The 21,842-nt window shown below is 49.2% G+C and overlaps 1 protein-coding gene and 1 pseudogene across 1 annotated transcript in view; one reads left to right on the plus strand and one right to left on the minus strand.

Moving 5' to 3' along the window:
- Positions 1-1,234: 1,234 nt before the first annotated feature.
- LOC100972587 (peptidyl-prolyl cis-trans isomerase A-like) lies at positions 1,235-2,402 on the minus strand (annotated as a pseudogene).
- Positions 2,403-17,583: 15,181 nt separating this feature from the next.
- The window catches only part of LOC134730749 (keratinocyte proline-rich protein-like), a 43,991-nt gene continuing 39,732 nt past the window's right edge, over positions 17,584-21,842 (plus strand). Inside the window, exon 1 of the mRNA XM_063606151.1 lies at positions 17,584-18,656. Coding sequence (XP_063462221.1) covers positions 18,188-18,656 — 469 coding nt within the window. The 5' untranslated portion in view covers positions 17,584-18,187. The remainder of the gene's footprint in view (positions 18,657-21,842) is intronic.

Genomic DNA, 21,842 nt, shown 5'->3' on the forward strand with positions numbered 1-21,842 from the left:
TTTCTGAAAGGGAGCGTCTAAGTTCTTGGAATTTCCTGAGTGATAGGAGTGTGTGTTATTCACACAGACTGCCCATACCTGAGTTTATGTTAATGAGGTGACTTGGGATGGGAGCTGGCCATGCCAGGAAGTCCAATCGTGTGATTACAGGGTTGGGGCTTTGAGCCAGGTGATATCAGCCCAGTCTGTGGGGTGGGGTAGGGTGGGAGGCTGGAGACTGAGTTCAGTCACATGGCCAGTTATTCAATTAATAATGTCTATGATGAAACCCTAGTAAAAACTGTGGACACTGAGGCTTGGGGGAGCACCCTTGTTGATGAACATAGAGGTGTGCCAGATTCTATGGGGAGAGGGCCTAGAGACCATGCATTTGAGACCCTGCCCCCTCCCACCACCCCTCAGGCCTTGCCCTATGTGTCTCTTTGTTTGGCTTGTCCTGATTTGTACTCTTTATAATAAAACTGTAATTGCAAATACAGAACTTACCTGAATTCTGAGTCATTTTAGCAAATTATTGATCCTGAGGAGGATCATGAAACCTCTTCCCCTCCCAGATTGGTGGCCAGTTGGTCAGAAGTGCATGTGTCTTGGTGACCCCTGAACTGGCCTCTGAAATGAGGGCGGTGTTGCTGGGAACCATGCTCTTAAACCTGTGGAGTCAGATGTTAACTCCAAGTGCCTGGTGTCAGAATTGCATCGCAGTAATTGCAGAGCCAAGAGAACGCCACATCGTATTTCATTTTGTCAGCCAAGAAATGATCTCTCGAGGGCTTATTTTGTGCCAGGCCTGGTGGTGGGTGCCACAGGTACCACCTAACTGTTGAATGTTATGTTACTGAAGGAATTCATCAGGCTTAAAATAGCACCTGTGTCAAAGGGACGACACTGTGAAAAACACGCCGTGATCGGAATTACTATTTTGGGGAGGATGCACAGATTTGGAGGACCAGATTTTCCCATACATTCATTAAACCAAGGAAGTCAAAAAGCTTCATGAAGTTAAAGGCTGGAAAGGAATTTTTAGCATTACCTTAAGAGGTGTCCCATTTCTTAAGAACTTGGAGTCATTTCTTGATGGAGAAAGGATTCCGGTGGCAGACACTGTGGTCCTATCCATGAGCTCTCCTTGGGATGTGCCAGTTGTGGTGAGTTTGCTGGGGGAAATGTTTGAGACCACTGTTAGCAAGGACTTGAGAAGTGCACCAGGCATCGTGTACCAAGAGCAGGAGGAAGGGCTTGAGGTCTCCTTGAGTCCTCATGTGGATGGGTGGGCCCATGACAGAGAAGCACTAGTAGATGAATGTCTGTAAGATCCCATATTGGGGCCGGGAGCGGTGGCTCATGTCTGTAATCCCAGCACTTTGGGAAGCCGAGGCTGGTGGATCACGAGGTCAGGAGATCAAGACCATCTTGGCTAACACGGTGAAACCCTGTCTCTACTAAAAATACAAAAAATTAGCCAGGTGTGGTGGCGGGCACCTGTAGTCCCAGCTACTCGGGAGGATGAGGCAGGAGAATGGCGTGAACCCAGGAGGCGGAGCTTGCAGTGAGCCGAGATTGCGCCACTGCACTCTAGCCTGGGCAACAGAGTCAGACTCCGTCACAAAAAAAAAAAAAAAAAAAGATCCCATATTGGGGGTTTTCCTGTCCTGGGGGCCAACACCTCCATTTCTCTCTCTTTATATTTTTTTTTTTTGTTATTTAGTTTTTATTTCACAATCATAAACTTAACTCTGTAATCCAGCTAGGCATGGAAGGGAACAAGGAGAACATGGAACCAAAGGGAACTGCAGCGAGACCACAAAGATTCTAGGATACTGCGAGCAAATGGGGTGGAAGGGTGCTCTCCTGAGCTACAGAAGGAATGGTCTGGTGGTTAAGATAAAACAGAATTCAAACTTATTAGAGTTGTCCGCAGTCAGCAATGGTGATCTTCTTGCTGGTCTTGCCATTCCTGGACCCAAAGCGCTCCATGGCCTCCACAATCTTCATGCCTTCTTTCACCTTGCCAAAGACCACATGCCTGCCATCCACCACTCAGTCTTGGCCGTGCAGATGAAGAACTGGGAACCGTTTGTGTTGAGTCCAGCATTTGCCATGGACAAGATGCCAGGACCTGTATGCTTTAGAATGAAGTTCTCATCATCAAATTTCTCCCTGTAGATGGACTTGCCACCAGCGCCATTAAGGAGTGTGAAGTCACCGCCCTGACACATAAACCCTGGAATAATGCTGTGAAAGCAGGAACCTTTATAACCATATCCTTTCTCTCCAGTGCTCAGAGCATGAAATTTTTCTGCTGTCTTTGGAAACTTGTCTGCAAACTGCTTGAAGGAGACGCGGCCCAAGGGCTCGTCGATAACAGCAATGTAGAAGAACACGGTGGGGTTGACCATGGCTGATAGTACAGAGTTCCTGGTGGCGGCAGTGTCTGCAAAGCTTCTCTCTCTCTTTTTCAAGAAATAGGGTCTCACTCTGTCACCCAGGCTGGAGTTCAGTGGCACAATCATAGCTCATTGCAGCAGCCTCAAACTCCTGGCCTCAAGTGATCCTCCTGCCTCAAACTCCTGAGTAGCCGGGACTAGAGGTGTGTGCCTCCATGCTTGGTTAATTTATTATTATTATTATTATTATTTGTAGAGATGGGATATGGCTTTGTTGCCCGGTCTGTTCTCAAACTCCTGGTCTCAAGTGAGGATCCTCCCTCCTGGGCCTCCCAAAGTGTTGGGATTACAGGCATGAGCCACCATGTCTGGCCAATGCCTCCATTTCTGAGGTGGACAGTCTCACTGCCCAGAGGAGTGTCTGGCTGGCCTTCATTTGTTAAAGAGCATCTCAACAGAAGGGGGCCCACCCATTGGAGGTGATTCAGCTAAGTCTGGAGGCCCACCAATTGGCAGTGGTTGAGCTAAGTCTGGACATTCAGACATGGTGGGCCAGGTGCTTGTTAGAACCCCTTGGAAGCAAGAATGGCTGAATAAACCAGGATTTTGTTGCAGAATGGAGTTGGTCCTGAATTCTCACTGTTAGAGTCACCATCTGGGGGACCCTTCCAGCAGCCCCCAGGATCAATGACTAAAATGAAGTGGGCAGGCCTGGGGAGCTGGGAATGATGCAGGTGTATCCAAGCTCTGAAGGCAACCTCTACAAGCCAGTGCCAGTGGGAGGAGGCAGACAGACATCCTCCGGGAGCCTGTTGGGGCTAGAGGGAGTCGCCATGTCCCCAGTATGCTACCAGGGTAGCAGGGGCATCAGCAGCAGCATCACTGGATGGCCTCTTCTTCCATCCTCTGGCGTTTCACAGACTCACCATGAATGGGACAGATTTCATGACCACTCAGGGACTTTTCAGAAATCTAGGAGCAGGGATGACCCTGTACCTTTTTCAGGTCTGAAAGCAAGAAACATCCCATGGGCTGACAGCCCCCACCAGGGAAAGGACAGCTGTATGCAGCATCTTCCTCCTTAACTGGGCACAGATCCCAGGGGCTGGAGAAGGAGTGTTGACACCTAGGGGCTGGCCACACTGAGATGCCAAACTCCCCAACTTCTGGGAGGAAATGCATATAATGGATACAGGTATGTTTGGAAATGTGCACATAATGAGTACATATGTGTTTGAATGTATGTGTTGTGAGTACATGTGTGTGCATTTGTGTGAGTCTGTGTGAGAGCATAAGTGAAAGTGTGTGATATATGAAGCCAGCCTGATGGGGTTTGGTGGCATTGCTAGAAGCCCCTGAGAGGAAGGGAAAATGTGCGTGTGTGTGTGTGTGTGTGGGAGTGAGTAGGGTGTGTGTGTCTATGTGAATGTAAGGATACATAACTGTGAGTGTGTGTCTTAGTCCAAGGCGGCTGCTATAATGGAATGCACACATTCAAACCACACATAATCTATCTGGCTGTTCTTATGCACCAGTCCTTGCAATGAATAGCATGTATGTTTGAATGTGTGCATATAATGGGTACGTGTATGTTTGAATTCATGCATATAATGGATACATGTATGTTTGAATATGTGCACATAATGGGCATACATATGTTTGAATGTGCATTGTGTATATGTGTGTGTACATTTGTGTGAGTCTGTGTAAGTGCATGAGTGAATGCGTAGGATATATAAATATATGTGTATGTGAGCTTTGAATGTGTGCATTTGTAAGTATGTGTGTATGTGTGAGTGTGTGTTTGAATGCGTGAGGTGGTGTGCATGGATTGAAAGCATGCGTGAGATCCTGATTTACTATTCTTTAAGAAAGAGCTAATTCTCAAGAATAAGAACAATGGAAGGAGGACATATTAGGAGAGTCACAGGGCAGAAATTCAGAAATCCAGGATGGATTGAGGGGCTCAGGGAGGAGGAGGGAGAAATAAATGGTAGCCAGGGTGCTGTGTGAATAAGCTATAGACCTATTTTAGTAGATGCCAGTAGTGGGAAATTTGGAGAGAGAAAGAGATGTCCGGTGAGGATTTTCAGAAAATTTCCATGAAAAGATTTGTCTAAAGCCCCTGGGCCTACCTTTTGACGAAGCCGATATGAAAGATTTACATGAGTATACATTGCAAGGACTGGTCCATGAGAACAGCCAAATATATTCAGGTTATACAAGGGAATAAAGGCCTAGTGGCCATTTCTCCGGGACATCCTACTGTGTAAATTCCAAAGGACACCCAGAGAAGCTCGATATAGATTTGTAAAAAGATAACGTTTTGAATGTCCATTGGGATATGATGAGTTTCTAAGAAAGAAGCCCAAGGGGGTGGAACAGCTGTTCGCCTATGACCATTGGCCCGATACCTCCCCAGGGAGCATGGCGGTGCATGGGAATGACATTTGATAGGAACCGCAAAGACACAGCCACATTCATCAAAATATGTTCAGCTGTTTGCATTCACTCTGGCTCAGACATTAGAGGAGATTTCCTGGCTTATGTGACTGAAAGGCCAGAGGCAGAGTGGGTGCCAGCATGGGGTTTCATTTAGTGAGTCCAGTGTCATGAGGGTTTCTTCCTATCTCTGCTTTGCTTTCTGTGATGAAAGCTTTATCCCCAGGACGGCTCCTCTTCCTGGGTCCACATCGTCTCTTCCACACCACCTGGGTAAACAGGGAGACACTCTGGCCCAAGATGTCAAGGGTGAGTCCTGAGATCCACCTGGCAGACTGTAATGACCATGGACGGGGACCAGCAAGGTTCAGACACCTGCTGAGTTTGGATCTGTGGCCTTTGGGTTCTAGAGGACTCAGCCCCAGTAGCAGCAGGATTTTTTTTTTTTTTTGGAGACGGAGTTTCACTCTGTCACCCAGGCTGGTGTGCAGCGGCGCGATCTCAGCTCACTGCAACCTCCACTTCTGGAGTTCAAGCGATTCTTCTGCCTCAGCCTCCCGAGTAGCTGGGATTACAGATGCCCGCCACCATGCTTGACTAATTTTTATATTTTTAGTAGAGATGGGGTTTCAGCATGTGAGCCAGGCTGATCTCGAGCTCCTGACCTCAAGTAATCCACCTGCCTCGGCCTCCCAAAGTGCTGGGATTACAGGCGTGAGCCACCACACCCAGCCTAAGGCTGGCTTATTTTCCTGGCTCTGCCCCCACTAAACACCATAGGGGACTCCTGCTCCTGGAATGATCAGAGCCACCTTGGGGCCAGCTGCCCCTCTGCAGCACAGATGCTGAGCTGGGGACTCAGAGAAGGACATCAGTGATAGCCATCTTCTTCCCAAGAAGGCGCTGGTGCAGGGCGATGGTGGAGATACCCCTGAATTTCTGAGCTGTGGGCTCACAAGTTTGGGGGTGCAGAATGAATGAAGGGTGGGACCCAGTGTATATGAGGAGGCAGCCTGGATTTTGAATCCCAAGCTTGGAGGACACAGATCATCTGTTTTTGCAGTCTGACATCTGAAGCCCTGTCCTAGGCATTCCCAAAGCCCCTCCTTAAGCATCTTGGTGAGCAGTGGGGACACCTCCCACTCTAGGAACTGAAAACACAAGGTCTTCCATTCCCAGCACGTCTTGCAGCCTGAGCATGTGACCTGAGCTCAGCCAATCAGAGACGTCTGCTCTTCCTGGGCACTCCTTCCGGTGGTGGTGGTCACGTGGACCATGTTGTCTCGGGGCAGCCATGCCTTTCCCAAATGCAAATGTGTGGACTCCGTAGTACCCTGCCCATCAGTTCCCTTCTATCTAATTAACAATCCAACTCTGTTGCTTGCGACTCATAAGCTGGCTGATACGAAAGGGAATGCAGCCCACCAAAGTCAGCCTGGGGATGTCGAAGAGGGTCCAGGGAGCAGAGCTGGACACCCCAGGACAGGGCAGCCAGGAGAGGATCCTGGGTCAAATGTAGGGGTCCCCTGAAGTGAGGGAGGACAATGACAGATTCACTGCACAGCCCGGTGAAAGCAAAACTGTCAGTCCCCAATACCATCCTGCCCCGACTATCCAACAGGCTGTGTGACCTTGGGCCACCGCCTTCCCTCTCTGAGCTTGGCTCCTCCTGTATGGGCTGGGGGCCGGTGTTGGTAATCTCCAGGGGGCCCCCTCCTCGCCTTTGCCTCTCTGTCTCTACATTTGGGCTGTGCTGTGGTGGCTGGCGGCTCTGGGTGCTATCTGCCTATCAGTCCAAAGCCTCGGGAATCAGGCCAGGCCTCGGCCCACCTGGGGAGCAAGCAAGTTTTATTTTATTTTCTCTTTCCAGGCTTTGGCGAAAGGCTGTCCCCGATGGGAGACAGCTTGGGGGGTTCCGGAGGCAGGAGGGAGATGAGCTCCGTATTGCAGATCTTCAGGCGATCTGAGGAAAAGTAGGAGAATTTAAAGAGTCGTGAGACAACCTCCCAGGGAGTTCCCAAGACCAGCCTAGGGCAAAACCGGGGATGGGGGCTCAGCCCAGGCTCGGGGAACAGCTACCCCTGGCAGGTATAAATAACGAAACGCTGTAACTACTGACAGAACCACACCATTCGAAGGGTGCTTGTGAATTCTCTTTGATTTCTCCTCTGCACCTGTGGAGTGCCTGCTATGTGTGTCCGCACCTGCCAGGGAAGCTGAGAGGCCTGGCTGGCTGCTTCGGGTTTGAGCGAGGACAGCAGCTTGGTTCTGAGTTAAGCAGATTGCATCAGAGGTAGCCAAGTATTGAGGCTTCTGCTGGGCCCCCCACCGTGTTCCCCAGCCAGTCAGGGCTACCGGGGACCCCTTTGTCCACACTGGGCACTGGGCTGAGATGGGCTTCTGCCCGAGAGCCATTCATGAAGGTGTGTAACACACAAGGCCCAGTCAGGAAAAGAGAAACCACTCTGGGTATTTCAGAGTGAACTTGTTGGTTACCCAGGTATAGTAGGGAGTTAAGAAACAGAAAGGGTAAAATGAGGCAAGCCAGAGATTAGCAACGCAGGGAGCCGCAACCACCCCTAGGGTTGGTAAGACCCAGGGGGAAGTGGATTTCCTGGAGCCAAGGATCTGGGCCATGGGGTTGGGGGCGGAGCCGTGGCAGGGGCTGACCATAGGGAGCTGGGACCGCGGAGGGAGGGACTGTGCAGCAGGGGCTGTGACTGTGGAGGAGCCACCACCAGAGGCTTTACCCAGAGGAAGAGAGAGCAGGAGAAATTCCCTGATTTCTCCCTTTACCCCATCTTCTAGTCTTTTCTTTAAAACTGTAGTAAAAGACACATAACAGGAAGTTTATCATCTGCACCATAAAAAAATATAATAAATAAATATAATAAATATTTATTTATATTATTTATTTATTTATTTTAAGGCAGGGTCTCACTCTGTTGACCAGGCTGGAGTGCAGTGGTGCAATCATAGCTCACTGAAGCCTCCAATTCCTGAGCTCAAGCGATTCTCCCACCTCAGCCTCCTGAGTAGGTGGGACTACAGGCACGTGGCACCATGCCTCACTAATTTTTAAATGATATGTAGAGATGGAGTCTTGCTATGTTGTCTAGGCTGGTCTTGAATTGTCCTTAAGTGATCCTCCTGCCTTGGCCTCCCAAAATGCTGGGATTACAGGTGGGAGCCACTGCACCTGACCAGCTCCACTTTTAAGTGTACAGTTCAGTCGCGTTAAACATATTCACATTGTTGTGCAACCATCACCACCATCCATCTCCAGAGCTTTGTCATCTGGCCACACTGAAACTTTGTCCCCATTAAACAACAACTCCCCATTCCTCCTCCCCCAGCCCCTGGCAACTACCATTCAACTTTCTGTCTCTATGAGTCTGACTGCTCTAGATACCTCATATAAATTGAACTATACGGGCTGGTCGCAGTGGCTCATGCCTGTAATCCCAGCACTTTGGGAGGCCGAGGTGGGTGGATCACCTGAGGTCATGTGTTTGAGACCAGCCTGACCAACATGGCGAAACCCCATCTCAACTAAAAATACAAAAATTAGCCGGGCATGGTGGCGTGGACCTGTAATCACAGCTACTCAGGAGACTGAGGCAGGAGAATCGCTGGAACCCAGGAGGCTGAGGTTGCAGTGAGCTGAGATCACGTGCCTGCACTCCAGCGTGGGCAACAGAGCGAGACTGTCTCAAAATAAATAAACGAATAGATAAACAAATAGAATTATACAGTATTTCTTTGTGTGCGATTGGCCTATTTTATTTAGCATAATGTCCTCAAGGTTCATCCATATCGTAGCATGTGTCAGGATGTCCTTCCTTCCTTCCTTTTTTTTTTTGTTTGTCTTAGAGATGAGGCCTTGCTCTGTTGTGCCGGTTGGAGTGCAGTGGTACAGTCATAGCTCACTAAAGCCTTGAATCCCTGGGCTGTAGGGGTCCTCTTGCCTCAGCCTCCTGAGTAGCTGGGATTATAGGTGAGTGCCACCATGTCCAGCTTCCTTCCTTTTTAAGGCCGAATCATCTTCCATTGTATGGATGAGACCACATTTCATTCATTCATTCATTCATTCATTCATTATTCATCAATGAACACGTGAATGCTTCTACCTTTTGGCTATTGTAAATAATGCCGAAACACATGTGGTGTACAAATATCTCTTTGAGACCCTGCTTGCATTCTTTTGGTTATATACCCAGAAGTGGAATTGCTGGATCATATGGCAATTCTGCTTTAATTTATTGAGGAAGCGCCATGCTGTTTTCCACAGCAGCTGCACCATTTTGCACTCCCACTAGCAGCGCACAAGACTTCCAGTGTTTTGTTTGTTTGCTTTTTTGTTTTGAGACAGAATCTCACTCTGTTGCCGAGGCTGGAGTGCAGTGGCGCGATTTCGGCTCACTGCAACCTCTGCTTCCCAGGTTCAAGTGATTCTTGTGCCTCAGCCTCGTGAATACCTGGGATTATAGGTGCACACCACCATTCCTGGCTAATTTTTATATTTTCAGTAGAGACGGGTTTTCCCCGTGTTCGTCAGGGTGGTCTTGAACTCCTGGCCTCAAGTGATCACCCCACCTTGGCCTCCAAAAGTGTTGGGATTACAGTTGTGAGCCACTGCCCCCGGCCATCTTTTATTTTTTTGTTTTCTTAATAAACTTGTTTTCACTTTACAGACTCACCCGGAACTCTTTCTCATGCGAGATCTAAGAACCCTCTCCTCTTGGGGTCTGGATCTGGGCCCTTCCCTATAACAGGATGGCAAGGCTGGGCTGAGAAGGCAGTACTGCAGGGAGCTGGCCTGCCTAAGAATAAGGCCAACAGAAGGAAAACAAATCCAGGATTGCAGAAGCAGGGAGTCTTGACTGTGTTTCTGTGCCTGGATACAGCTATGCCTAAAGCCACCTCTCACCTGTGGGCATTCACAAGTTCCCTCTTTTTTCAGGGCCTAGTTGGGTTGGGATTTCAGTCACTTGTCACTAGAGGTCATGACTGATGCACGTGCCTCGGGGCCCAAGCCCTGGCCTTTGCGCGCCTTCTTGATTCTGTATTCCTTGTGTTGCAGTTCGGGAAGTCTGGTCTTCCAGACAGGTGGTCCCTCTGAATACGCCGCAGTACTTCCTTGATTTGCACAGAGACAAGCAGATCAGAAGTTGGTGGGAGGCCAGCTGAGAGTTTTTGAGTCGGAAGGATGCACCTTTGCTGATTCTTAGACTTAGTGACTTGCCTGTGGTACCCTGGATGGTGAGTGATGGAGCTGAGACTGAGTCAGGCTGTGGGGCCACTTGGTTGTTTTGTCCGCACTTGGGAGCCTGGTGAAGGCTGCGGGGGAAATCCTTGTTAGACCAGGATGACAGAGCTTTTCCTGTTTCTTTTATTATTGTTATTGTTATTATTAATTTATTTAAAAGATGGGGTCTCACTAAGTCGCCCAGCCTAGAGTAGAGTGGCACAATTGTAGCTCACTGCAGACTTCAACTCCTAGGCTCAGGAGATCCTCCTGCCTCAGCCTCCGACTGGCTAGGACCACTGTTGCACACCACTATGTCTGGCTAGTTTTTAAATTTTTTGTAGAGATAGTCTCACTTTGTTGCCCAGGCTGGTCTCGAACTCCTGGGCTCAAGCAATCCTACCACCTCAGCCTCTCAAAGCCCTGGAATTACAAGCATGAACCACTGGGCCCGGCTGTTCCTGTCTCTAAAATGGCCATAGAGCTGAAAGAATCTTCTCTTTGTTTGGTGACAGAGTGGAGTGCTGGCCCTTGGAGGTCTCAGTGGCCCTGCTTTTGCTGAGACAGGCTCATCTCCTCCCCAGGCACTCAGGAGGGCCGCTACAGGGCGCTCAAGGCTTTGTGCTTCAAGGACAGAGCTGGAATGAAGCCCTAGCAGCCCAGCGCCTCGTCAGCCCCATTGCCATTCCCTGTCCTCCCCGAGCACTTTGCACATTCAAAAGCTGTTTCAGAAGTAGCAGCACATCTGATTCTCTTTAATGCACTTCCAGGCAGCACAGATGTGCATCAATGAATGAATGTTCCCTGAACCAAAGTGCTTCCGTGGGCCTCATGGTCCCCTCCCTCGGCACCCACTCCCAGGCCAAGAGCGTCCTATGAATCATGCATTTGTTCCTGTTATTGCTGTTCACAGAGTGGCAACTCTTGCAAAGGGAGGGGTACAAAGTGAATTTTTAGATGCTGCAGGAGACGAAGGGTCAGGGACTCTGGCTGGGGTGGGGAAGGGGAACGGGAAGAAGCAGACCTTGTCAGGGGGTGATGGATGTAGGCTCCTGGAGGGGAAGCTTGCAGAGTCCAGAGCCCTGCCACCTGTTCACATGGCAACGGCACCCTGGCTGTAACACCTCCTGCATATGTCCATACGTAACAGGCTTTATCCTGAATGGAGAATTTGGCACCTGAAGCAGTCCCATGTGGAGTCCAGCTGACACGGGAGTGGAGTGGGGAGGGAACCAACAGACACAAAACAAAGCACTGGGTTGGGGAGGGGGCAGGTGGAGGGGGTGCAAAAATCTCCATGGCTGAAGAGACAGCAAACCAGAGACCAGACTAACAAGAGATGTGCAGACGGCTATACAGCAACTCCCAAATCGAAATGATTGCATGAAGCTCGTTCAAATATCCAAAGGCATAAATTAAGCACTGAGACCGTCTGTCCCTAAAATGTGTCAGTCAGACAGACAGATGACTGAGGGAAGACAGCTGATGTTTCCGTCGTTTGCAAAAATACAGTACTCTGATTTTGAGGGGGAGGCACCAAAATTCGTGATTCAACTTTGAAAGCAATGTTCAAAGTTTAAAAAAAAAATTTAAAGCTTAAAAAATGTCCCTGGAAAGGAACATGAAGACAAGTGTTATGAAAAGATGAAAGTCTCTCCCTTCAATGAAATGAAGGAAAAACATCATTGCACCAGCCACGTGGATGCTCCTGACAGCAGCGTCTCCTTGGGGAGGGTTGGAAGGGCGGTGGCTGTTTTTCCTTGTGGGAGAAGAGCTGGGATGAGAACTCCAGGGAAACCCGCAAGAGTGGATCCAGGCTTTGTGAGGCCTGAAGCTTAGACACTTCAGGGGATTCCCGCTGAGGGAAAGAATATGTAAATACAATATAAGCTTAGATACGAAAGTGAATGTTTATTTAAAATGAGAAAAGAAATCATTACAAAATATAGGCACCCTGTATATTCAGGTCCCTTTCTTCTGCCACCCGTTTAGGTAACTTACTAGACATGTTTGCAGACTCCATCCTGGCTTCTCTCTCCACCCAGAACACTCTATGGCTCCCAGCATCTCCCAACTCTTGCAGGGGCCCAAGCAAGCAAGGGGTCCTGACATTGGGGTATCATTAGCTTTACCCAGAATCTGTCTCTGGAAATAAGAGTGCCCAGAAAAGCCAGCCCTCTGCCCTGACTGGGATTTGCTTTCAGTGGGATTCAGGGTCTGTGAGTAGGAGGCTGGAGGATTTAGAAAAATCCAGAATGCCTGTGCTCTGGGATCTGGGGGCAGTTGCCGGAAGGCAGCCTGGCCTGGGTTTGTAATTTCGGTTCGTGGAAATCTGGCCAATTGAATCATACTCTGCAAAGAGCCCAAGCATAGGGAGGCAGAGGCTGGTGAGCACAGGGAGGCAGGCTGGTGAGCACAGGGCATGGAGACAGCTGTGGGCAGACAGCCATTCGCTGGGGTCAGGCAAGAGGCATCTTGGCTAAGGTATCGAGGTTTTCTTGCCAGGGCTGGTCCTTCATGTGGGAGAGAAAGCCTCAGGCTGCCCTATCCCAGAGCCCCTGCCCAAGTTCACCTCCCTCTCCTTGTTCTGATTCTGGGTTAAACAGGCAAATGTGGGCAGGGGCGGGCATCGGTGTCTTTCTCTAGGAGACCTGCTTATTGGACAAGAAATTAAAGCCAGTTTGCAAGGAGGTCTGTCCATCCGAAGCAGCCAGACAATATTAATCTGGCTCTCCTGGGAGCTTGCCTGAGGAACAGAGGGTACTGGTCTGTCACCTTGTATGCCTGATAACTGTGTCTCTCAGGGCAAGTCACTAAATTGGCATTGTGGTTTTATTCATCCATTTCTTTGAACCTGGTTCATGCCAGGTCACCTCCAAGAGAGATGGAACCATTTCACTGTGCCCAGAAAATCAATGTCTGGTGCACAGCCAGCGCTCAATAAATATTACCGGAATGAATGAAAATTAGATTTCTGAGTTTGCTGGGGAGGGCTGGGCTCAGACAGTAGCGGGTTCCCAAGGAAATGGTCGCCTTGCTCGGGCTAGGCTGGGGGAGCAGCCGGCCCGTGCTGGGTTCTCTCTGATGGATCACAGTGAGCAACAGAAGCGTGGGTAGGTATCACCTTCAGCCTCCACTGACTGCTGTGGAATCCTGCTAATGCCACTGCCTAAATACCCCAGAACTGCCCTCTTCTCTCCATCCCTTTGCCCTAGAACTCTCTCTTGCCTAGATGGCCATAGCAGCTTCCTTCACTCTGAAGCCTGGTTGGGTTTCTTCTCTTTTCTCTCTTTCTCTCTCTCTCTTTTTTTTTTTTTTTTTTTGATACAGGGTCTTGCTCTGTTGCCCAGGCTGGAGTGCAGTGGTGTGATCACAGCTCAGTGTACCCTCAACTTCTCTGGCTCGAGCAATCCTCATCCTCCTGAGTAGTTGGGACTACAGGTGCACCACCACACCTGGCTAATTTTTTTTTTTTTAAACGGAGTCTTGCTCTGTCACCAGGCTGGAGTGCAGTGGCACGATCTGGGCTCACTAAAACCTCCAACTCCCTGGTTCAAGCAATTCATTCTCCTGCCTCAGCCTCCTGAGTAGCTGGAATTACAGGCACGTGCCACCATGCCCAGCTAATTTTTGTATTTTTAATAGCGATGGGTTTCACCATGTTGGCCAGGAGGATCACAATCTCCTGACCTTGTGATCCACCTGCCTCAGCCTCCCAAACTGCTGGGATTACAGGTGTGAGCCACTGCGCCCACTCGGCTAATTTTTAAAACATTTTTGTAGAGATAGGGCCTCACTGTGTTGCCCAGACTGGTCTTGAATTCCTGGGCCCAAGAGATACTCCTGTCTTGGCTTCCCGAAGTGTTGGGATTACAGGTGTGAGCCACTGCACCTGGTCCAGGTGGTTTTTTATAAAGCTCAAACCAATCACCTTCCCTCCTGGCTCGAAGACCTCTCTGCCTCCCCATTAACCAAAGACAAACCTCAAACTCCTGAACATGGCACTGAACTCCCCTCCTCCCTACCTCATCTGCTCTCACTCCCACCTCCTACTTTGCTACAGATTGTCTGCAGTCCCTCCCACCACCCCACACCCCCAAACTGCATGCAGCTTCAACCTCCATAACTTACTTGGTGAATTCATTTACCAGGGCTGCTGTAACAAAGTACCTCGGGCTGGGTGGCTTCAGCAATAGAAATTTATTCTCTCAAAGTTCAGGAGACCAAAAGTCCAAGATCAAGGTGTCAGCAGGGTTAGTTCCTTCTGCGGGCTGGAAGCAGCTATTTTATTTATTTTATTTTTTGAGACAGAGTCTCACTCTGTTACCCAGGCTGGAGTGGAGTGGCACGATCTCGGCTCACTGCAACCTCCGCCTCCCAGGTTCAAGTGATTCTCCTGCCTCAGCCTCCCAAGTAGCTGGGATTATAGGCACGAGCCACCGCACATGGCTAATTTTTGTATTTTTGGTAGAGACAGGGTTTCACCATGTTGGCCAGGCTGGTCTCAAACCCCTGACCTCAGGTGATCCACCTGCCTCGGCCTCCCAAAGTGTTGGGATTACAGGCATTTTAGGGGGACACGTTTTGGGGGGAAACCCTTGGCATATGCTGTTCCCTCCATCTGGCATGCTCCTTCCTTCTTTCCTTCTTTTCTTTCCTTCTTTCCTCCCCTTTCCCTTTCTCTTTCCTCTCCTTCTTTTTTCAGAGTCTTGCTCTGTCACCCAGGCTGGAGTGCAGTGGCATGATCCCACCTCACTGCAAGCTTGACCTCCCTGGTTCAAGTGATTCTTCTGCCTCAGCCTCCCAAGTAGCTGGGATTACAGATGCCTGCCACTGCACCTGGCTAATTTTTGTGTTTTTAGTAGAGTTGGGGTTTCACCATGTTGGCCAGGCTGGTCTCAAACTCCTGACCTCAGGTGATCTGCCCGTCTCGGCCTCCCAAAGTGCTGGGATTACAGGCTGAGCCACCGCACCTGGCCCATGCTCTTCTTCTTGTCCCTCACCCCAATCCCCTCCCACTGCCCTGATAACTCTTTGTTGTCCTGGAAGAGGCCGAATTCACCTTCTTAAGTGCTTCACTGTTGTCACTGAATGGCCAACTGCTGTTGACACTAGACTGGGAGCCCCTTGAGGGCAGGACCAGAAAGCCTAGCCCTGGGCTAAGGACATTGAGAGGTGAGTTAGTTAAAGTAACATTAGTTGCTGTAACAGATAAACCTCACAGGCTCTCTGGCCAAACACAATAGAAGTAGAAGTATTTTTCTTTCTCGTATTAGAGGTGGGGTGTAGGTGTTTGGTTCGGGCTCCTGAGTCTCTGCCAATGTCACCAACTGGCTCCAAGGGCACCATGGGCATCACTACCCACCTGATAATATGTCAGAGATGGGAGGATGGACAGGGAGGTTTGCATGGACCAGGTCCTCTCATTCCATTGGTTGGAACTCAGTCATATGACCCTATGTGGCCACGCCCACCTGCAGGGGAGGTTGGGAGATGTTGTCCCTGGTTGAGCAGCACAAAAGGGAAGCACACATCTTAAGGGGACAAGAGTCCATGTTACATGTATGTGCACCTGAAACCCCACACTCCGAGCCTGATATTGAGAAAGGGGCATTTGAAACATAGGGGCTTTCTTATTTTGTATTCCAAAGCTGAACCCACTTGGGGGGATTTTGAGTCCAACCCCTTCTATGAGTCTGTTCTCTTTCCTGGACTGCCTGTGGGATGTCCGCTATGACCCTATTTTGGGGAAGTTGCTGGAGGACTCATATGGTTTGGCTCTGTGTCCCCACCCAAATCTCATTGGATTATAATCCCCACGTGGTGAGGGAGGGACCTGGTAGGAGGTGACTGGATCATGGGGGAGGTTTCCTTCATGCTGTTCTCATAATACTGAGGGAGTTCCCCCAAGATCTGATGGCTTAAAAGTGGCAGTTTCCCCTGCACGCTCTTTCTCTCTGCTGCCTTGTGAAGAAGGTACTTGCTTCTCTTTTGCCTTCCATCATGATTTTAAGTTTCCTGAGGCCTCCCAGCCATGCAGAACTGTGAGTCAATTAAAACTCTTTCCTTTATAAATTACCCAGTCTCAGGTAGTTTTTCTTTTCTTTTCTTTTCTTTTTTTTTTTTTAACATAGTCTCCCTCTGTCACCCAGGCTGGAGGGCAGTGGTGCCATCTCGGCTCACTGCAACTTCTGCCTCCTGGGTTCAAGTGTTCTCCTGCCTCAGCCTCCTGAGTAGCTGGGATTACAGGCACATGCCACCACGCCCAGCTAATTTTTGTATTTTTAGTAGAGCTGGGGTTTCACCATATTGGCCAGGCTAGTCTTGAACTCCTGATCTCAGGTGATTTGCCTGCCTCAGCCTCCCAAAGTGCTGGGATTACAGGTGTGAGCCACTGTGCCTGGCCTCAGGTAGTTCTTTATAGCAGTGTGAAAACGGACTAATACAAGGGCAGAGCTGGGTTCTTGGTCCACATTAAGTATGGTGGGATCTTACGGGGTGGGTATTCTGAGGAATTGGTTATTTCAAATTCAGGGCACACTAATGGGGTCATTCCTGGGGTGGCCTTGGCCCAGCCTCTGTGGATGCTTTTGGACCCATCTCTCAAGATGCTGGGCTCTGGAGGGTTCAGCCAGGAGCCTCATCTGCTCTGTGTCGGCACTGCTTACCTCATGCCCAGCTGGCCACAGTGGAGTCTGGAATGAGGTGGAGGGAAGAAAGGGAGTTAATCTGTCCTGAAGGCTTGGTGTGTGCCACCTTCATACATATATGGCCTCCTCAGAACCTCTCAAGAGACCAGAAAACAGGGTCTTCAAACAATGAGGTGATCTCTACATTAACAAAGGAGTGGAGAAGGCTTCCTCTCACCCCCATTTCAAACCCTTTCTGCAAGAAATCTTCTGTTTACCCAAAGTACATAGAATACATTTGCTCAGACATTTTTCAACACCCATGCCCCTTCCTGCTGTTTCTGTTTTTAGTTTGCAGATTGTATGAGTCAGATTTGCTGCAATAACAAACATCACACACATTTCAGCGGCTTGCCACAACAAACATTTATTTTCCCTCATGGTGTGAGCCTGTGGCTGTGGGCCAGCTCCATGTGTCTGATTCTGGAACCCAGGCAGAAGGAACTGCTTCCTCGTGGAACTCTCCTATTCTCAAAGCAGAGGGCAGAAGCGGTGGATGCAACTTTCCATTTGGACCTGGCATGCATCATGTCAGCTAATAGAAAATAACATAGTGGATGCCCACCTGCCCACTCCTGGTCCTTCTCTTAAGAAAAGTAACCAAAAAGCAAAGAAGCCCTGGGCCCTGTGGATGTGAACATGTCCACAGAACACATTCCCTGCACCTTACTTCAGGGAACCACAGGCTTAAAACATAAACCTAGGTTTGCAATGTAGATCCTTGAAGGATTTTGCAAACTTCAGGTTTCAAACAAACAAACAAACAAACAAAAAAGGGCATAACCAACTTGGAAAGAAAGGTTCTGAGACTTTGCTGGAAAGTGACCCCATCATGCCACCCTATAAAGGTTTCTTTTTTTCTTTTCATTTTTTTTGAGACCGAGTCTTGCTCTGTCACCCAGGCTGGAGTGCAGTGGCACAATCTCGATCACTACAACCTCCGCCTCCTGGATTCAAGTGATTCTCCTGCTTCAGCCCCGAGAGTGGCTGGGACTACAGGCACGCGCCACCATGCCCAACTAAGTTTTATGTTTTTAGTAGAGACAGGGTTTCACCATGTTGGCCAGGCTGGTCTCGAACTCTTGATCTCAGGTGATCTGCCCACTTCAGCCTCCCAAAATGCTGGGATTACAGGCGTGAGCCACCGTGCCCGGCCTATAAAGATTTCTTTTACCCCCTCCACATTAGATCCAGGGTATTGAGGCAGGAGTCCTGACTATCTCCTCTAGCTCCTCCAGCGCCAGTGCTCACAGCTGCCTGCCTGCAGAGTTGAGGGAGGGGAGGGGAGACAGGGAAGGCGATAGCTCCTAGGGCCACACTGTGACTACTGAAATATGAGCCCAGGGGCCAAGGCAGTTTAGGGGAGGGGTTTCACTTCCTAAGAGGGTGTGCAGGTCTCTCTTTGGAAAGACTTCAGGGTGCTAATGAGGAGCCAGGAATTTCCTAATACTCTGGGGGTGTCTCTTCTCCTCCTCCTCTTGGGGTCCCCCTATTTTGCGAGGCAGAGGCTCCCTCAAGCCTGTGGTGCTCAAGTAGCTTCAACCCTAGAGAGGGGAAAGCTGTCTTCACTGCTCCGTCACCCCAACCTGGGGTCCTCTTCACCACGCACATCACCTGCAGGGCCACGCGGCCGGGATTCCCGCTTCATTGCACCCGCAATGCCCGAGAGGCGGCAAGGTCACGCCCCCTCTCCGTCCCGCCCCCCTCCTTTTATTTCTCTGGCCTCGCCCCCTCTCCAGCCTCTCGAGTCCTGTCCCCCGCCAGTGGACCACGACCCGCCACGCCCCCAACTGCGGGCCACGCCCCATCCAGTGGCCCCGTCCAGACTCCGCCTACCTCAGGCCCTACCTCGTCAAGGCCCCGCCCCGTGCTTCCGCCCCTCTGCAGGTCCAGGTACGTGTGGCCAAGTGTGGGGTCGCCGCGCCCCCGCCCCCCAGGGACCTCGCGTCCCCTTTTCCCTTGTCCTTTAATTCGGGTCGTCGTCTTTCCTCTGCATTTGTTTGTTTCCAGAATTAATGAGACTAAAATTATTTTTGAGATTTTTTTTAGGGGTATTTAGAGACTTCCCTTTAGGTAGTAGGGGGTGCCTTGAGGGAAGGCTGGTGCTCCTCGATTTGATAAGTGATTTCTTCAGGGTTGCCAGGCTGAGCTGGCTCTCGGGAGGAGCGCTTCTGCAGGGATTACAGTCGGCAAACATTTACTGTTTATCTGCAAGCCTCAGGGCCTGCGGGAGGAGGGTGAGCGTCTTTCTAATGCAAAGGAGGAATAATGATGGCAATAACAGCTCGCCTCAGGCTAATTGATTTTATTTATTTATTTATTTATTTATTTATTTATTTATTTTGAGACGGAGTTTCGCTCTTGTCCCCCAAGTTGGAGTGCAGTGGCGCGATCTCAGTTCACTGCAACCTCCGCCTCCCGGGTTCAAGCGATTCTCCTGCCTCAGCCTCCCAAGTAGCTGGGATTACAGGCATGCGCCATCACGCCCAGCTAATTTTTGAATTTTTAGTATAGACGGGGTTTCACCATGTTGGTGAGGCTGGTCTGGACCTCCTAACCTGAAGTGATCCGCCCGCCTCGGCCTCCCAAAGTGCTAAGATTGCAGGCGTGAGCCACCAAGGCCTCGGGCTAATTTACAAAGCATGTTCACCGCCACCGTCTCATTTGATCCTTTTTTTTTTTCTGAAGCATTTTTTTCTGTCCCCATTTTAAAGACTGCGAAACTGAGGCCCAGGGAGGCGAGTTGGAGCTAGATCTGCCTCATTTCAGATCTGTCTTGTCAGATAAACATATTTAAAACTAGCAAGTACAGAGAAAATGAATGTTGAGTAAATAATTTTAAAGAATGTATCCTCTTATGTTCCAATGAGGGGGTTTTTAAAATTTGATTTTATTGTTGTAACAGAAGCTCTTATTTCCACGTCTTCTTAAAGGGACTTTACTATCCCATATGTTTAAAGCACAATTTAAAGAGAACAAGGCCAGGTGCTGTGGCTCATGCCTGTTATCCCAGCACTTTGGGAGGCAGGAGGATTGCTTGAGCCCAGGAGTTTGAGACCAGCTTGGGCAACATAGTGGAGCCCTGTCTCTACAAAAGTAAAAAATTAGCTGGGTGTGGTGGCGCGTGTCTGTCATCCCATTTATTCAGGAGGTTGAGGCAGGAGAATCACCTAACCCGGGAGGCAGAGGTTGCAGTGAGCCAAGATGGCGCCACTGCACTCCAGCCTGGGTGACAGAGGGAGAACCTGTCTGTGGAAAAAAAAAAAAAGAGAGCGAGCGAGAGAGAACAAATCAGTTTTGAATAATTATATAATTAAGTTACCACAGGGCACAGACTTGTACCCTGACTTGTAGCTCATGCAGACACATCTTACCTGGTCCTTTGGTGGAGAAGGGGCAAGATGGCTGGCCCCAACAGGGAGTCGAGGCTGGGCTGGAACCACAGGAAGGATGGAGACACAGAGGGAAGGGTGCCTGAGACCCTCGCTGCTGTCTCTGTAGTTAAGCATTTACTCCAAGCCCAGCACCTTGGCTGCACCCAGGAGCAGCTGCGGGGGCTCTGGGTCAGGCTCACCGGACCCTCGTCTGCTGAGAGGAGCCTCCTGTCAACCCCAGCCCCCTGGATGGACCAACCAAGAGCAGACTGCCCCGGTCTCCAGGTTTCTTTTGCATGAAAAGCTGTGCTCAATAATCCTATCAAAGCTGTCAGCCGACCAAGCCCAGAGACCAGCTGTCTCAAGGAAACAGTAAACCAGATGAAGGATGCCTTTCTCCGATTCGGTTGACATGCTTTATGTGTGATCACTCTTACGACAACAGCAGGTATATAAAAAGGTTCAATTACAGTTTCTTGGAAATAATAAAATAACTCGGAGGGACTCGTATGCCAAGGAGCTTGAAGATGAATGCCTGGCCATAAAAGTGGGCTGTCTTCATATTTCATAAAGCTGTGGTTCAGCTGTCTGGCAGGTTGAGGAATGAAAGGTGGGATTATTTTAGGAACGTTTTATGTTGCATCCAGAAGTATCCAGTTTATTGCATAAACAGCACTCAGACTTGAATGAAGGCAACAAGCATGATCGTTTTCTCCCTTCAGAAATCCTTTTGGGAGATAACAGTTTTAGGGCTAATTGAGTATAACATCAAATAATTATCAGCTATTGCTATACAGGAAGGAAATCCCTCTTCCATCTCTATAGTGTGTGCCATGCATCGGGCTACTTGGGGTTGAGGAATTATTGTCTCAGTGTTACAAATGGGGAAACTGAGGCTCAGGGTGGCAGCGTGACTTGTGCAAGGCCTCAAAACAGAAAAGAAACAGGGCCAGGCGAGGTGGCTCGCACCTATAATCCCAGCACTTTGGGAGGCTGAGGCAGGAGGATTGCTTGAGCTCAGGAGTTCAAGACCATCCTGGGCAACATAGTGAGACCCCCGTCTCTACAAAAAATACAAAAAATTAGCTGAACATGGTGGCACCCGCCTGTAGTCCCATCTACTTGGGAGGTTAAGGTGGGAGGATCACTTGAGCCCGGGAGGTGGGGGCTGCAGTAAGCTGTGATTGTGCCACTGCACTCCGGCCTGGGTGACGGAGTGAGACCCTGTCTCTTAAAAAAAAGAAAAGAAAAGAAACAGACTGGGAATCAACCAAAGGACGAGGCAAGAGGACTGTACATGAAACTGTCTGTACACTGTAGTCTTCATTATCTAGTTTAAAACGGATTCATTCTCTTTAAATTGTGCTTTAAACATATGGAATAGTTAAGTCCCTTTAAGAAGACTTGGAAAGAAAAGCTTCTGTTACAAAAATAAAATCAGAATTAAAAAGAAAAACCCTCATTAGAACATAATAGGATCTATTCATTAAAATTATTTACTCAACATTAATTTTCTCTGCACTTGCTGATTTTAAATATTTTTAAATATTTCATAAGACAGATCTGGAATTATTCATTTATTATGGTAACACCTCAGTGTTTAATGTATTTTCAATACTTTTCTAAAGTGAAGTCTCACTTTAGTGTCATTTTTTTCTTTTTCTTTCCTTTCTTTTCTATCTAAAATTAGAAGTTGGGTTAAAAG

Source organism: Pan paniscus, chromosome 6 (genome assembly GCF_029289425.2).
Source record: "Pan paniscus chromosome 6, NHGRI_mPanPan1-v2.0_pri, whole genome shotgun sequence".
NCBI lineage: Eukaryota > Metazoa > Chordata > Mammalia > Primates > Hominidae > Pan > Pan paniscus.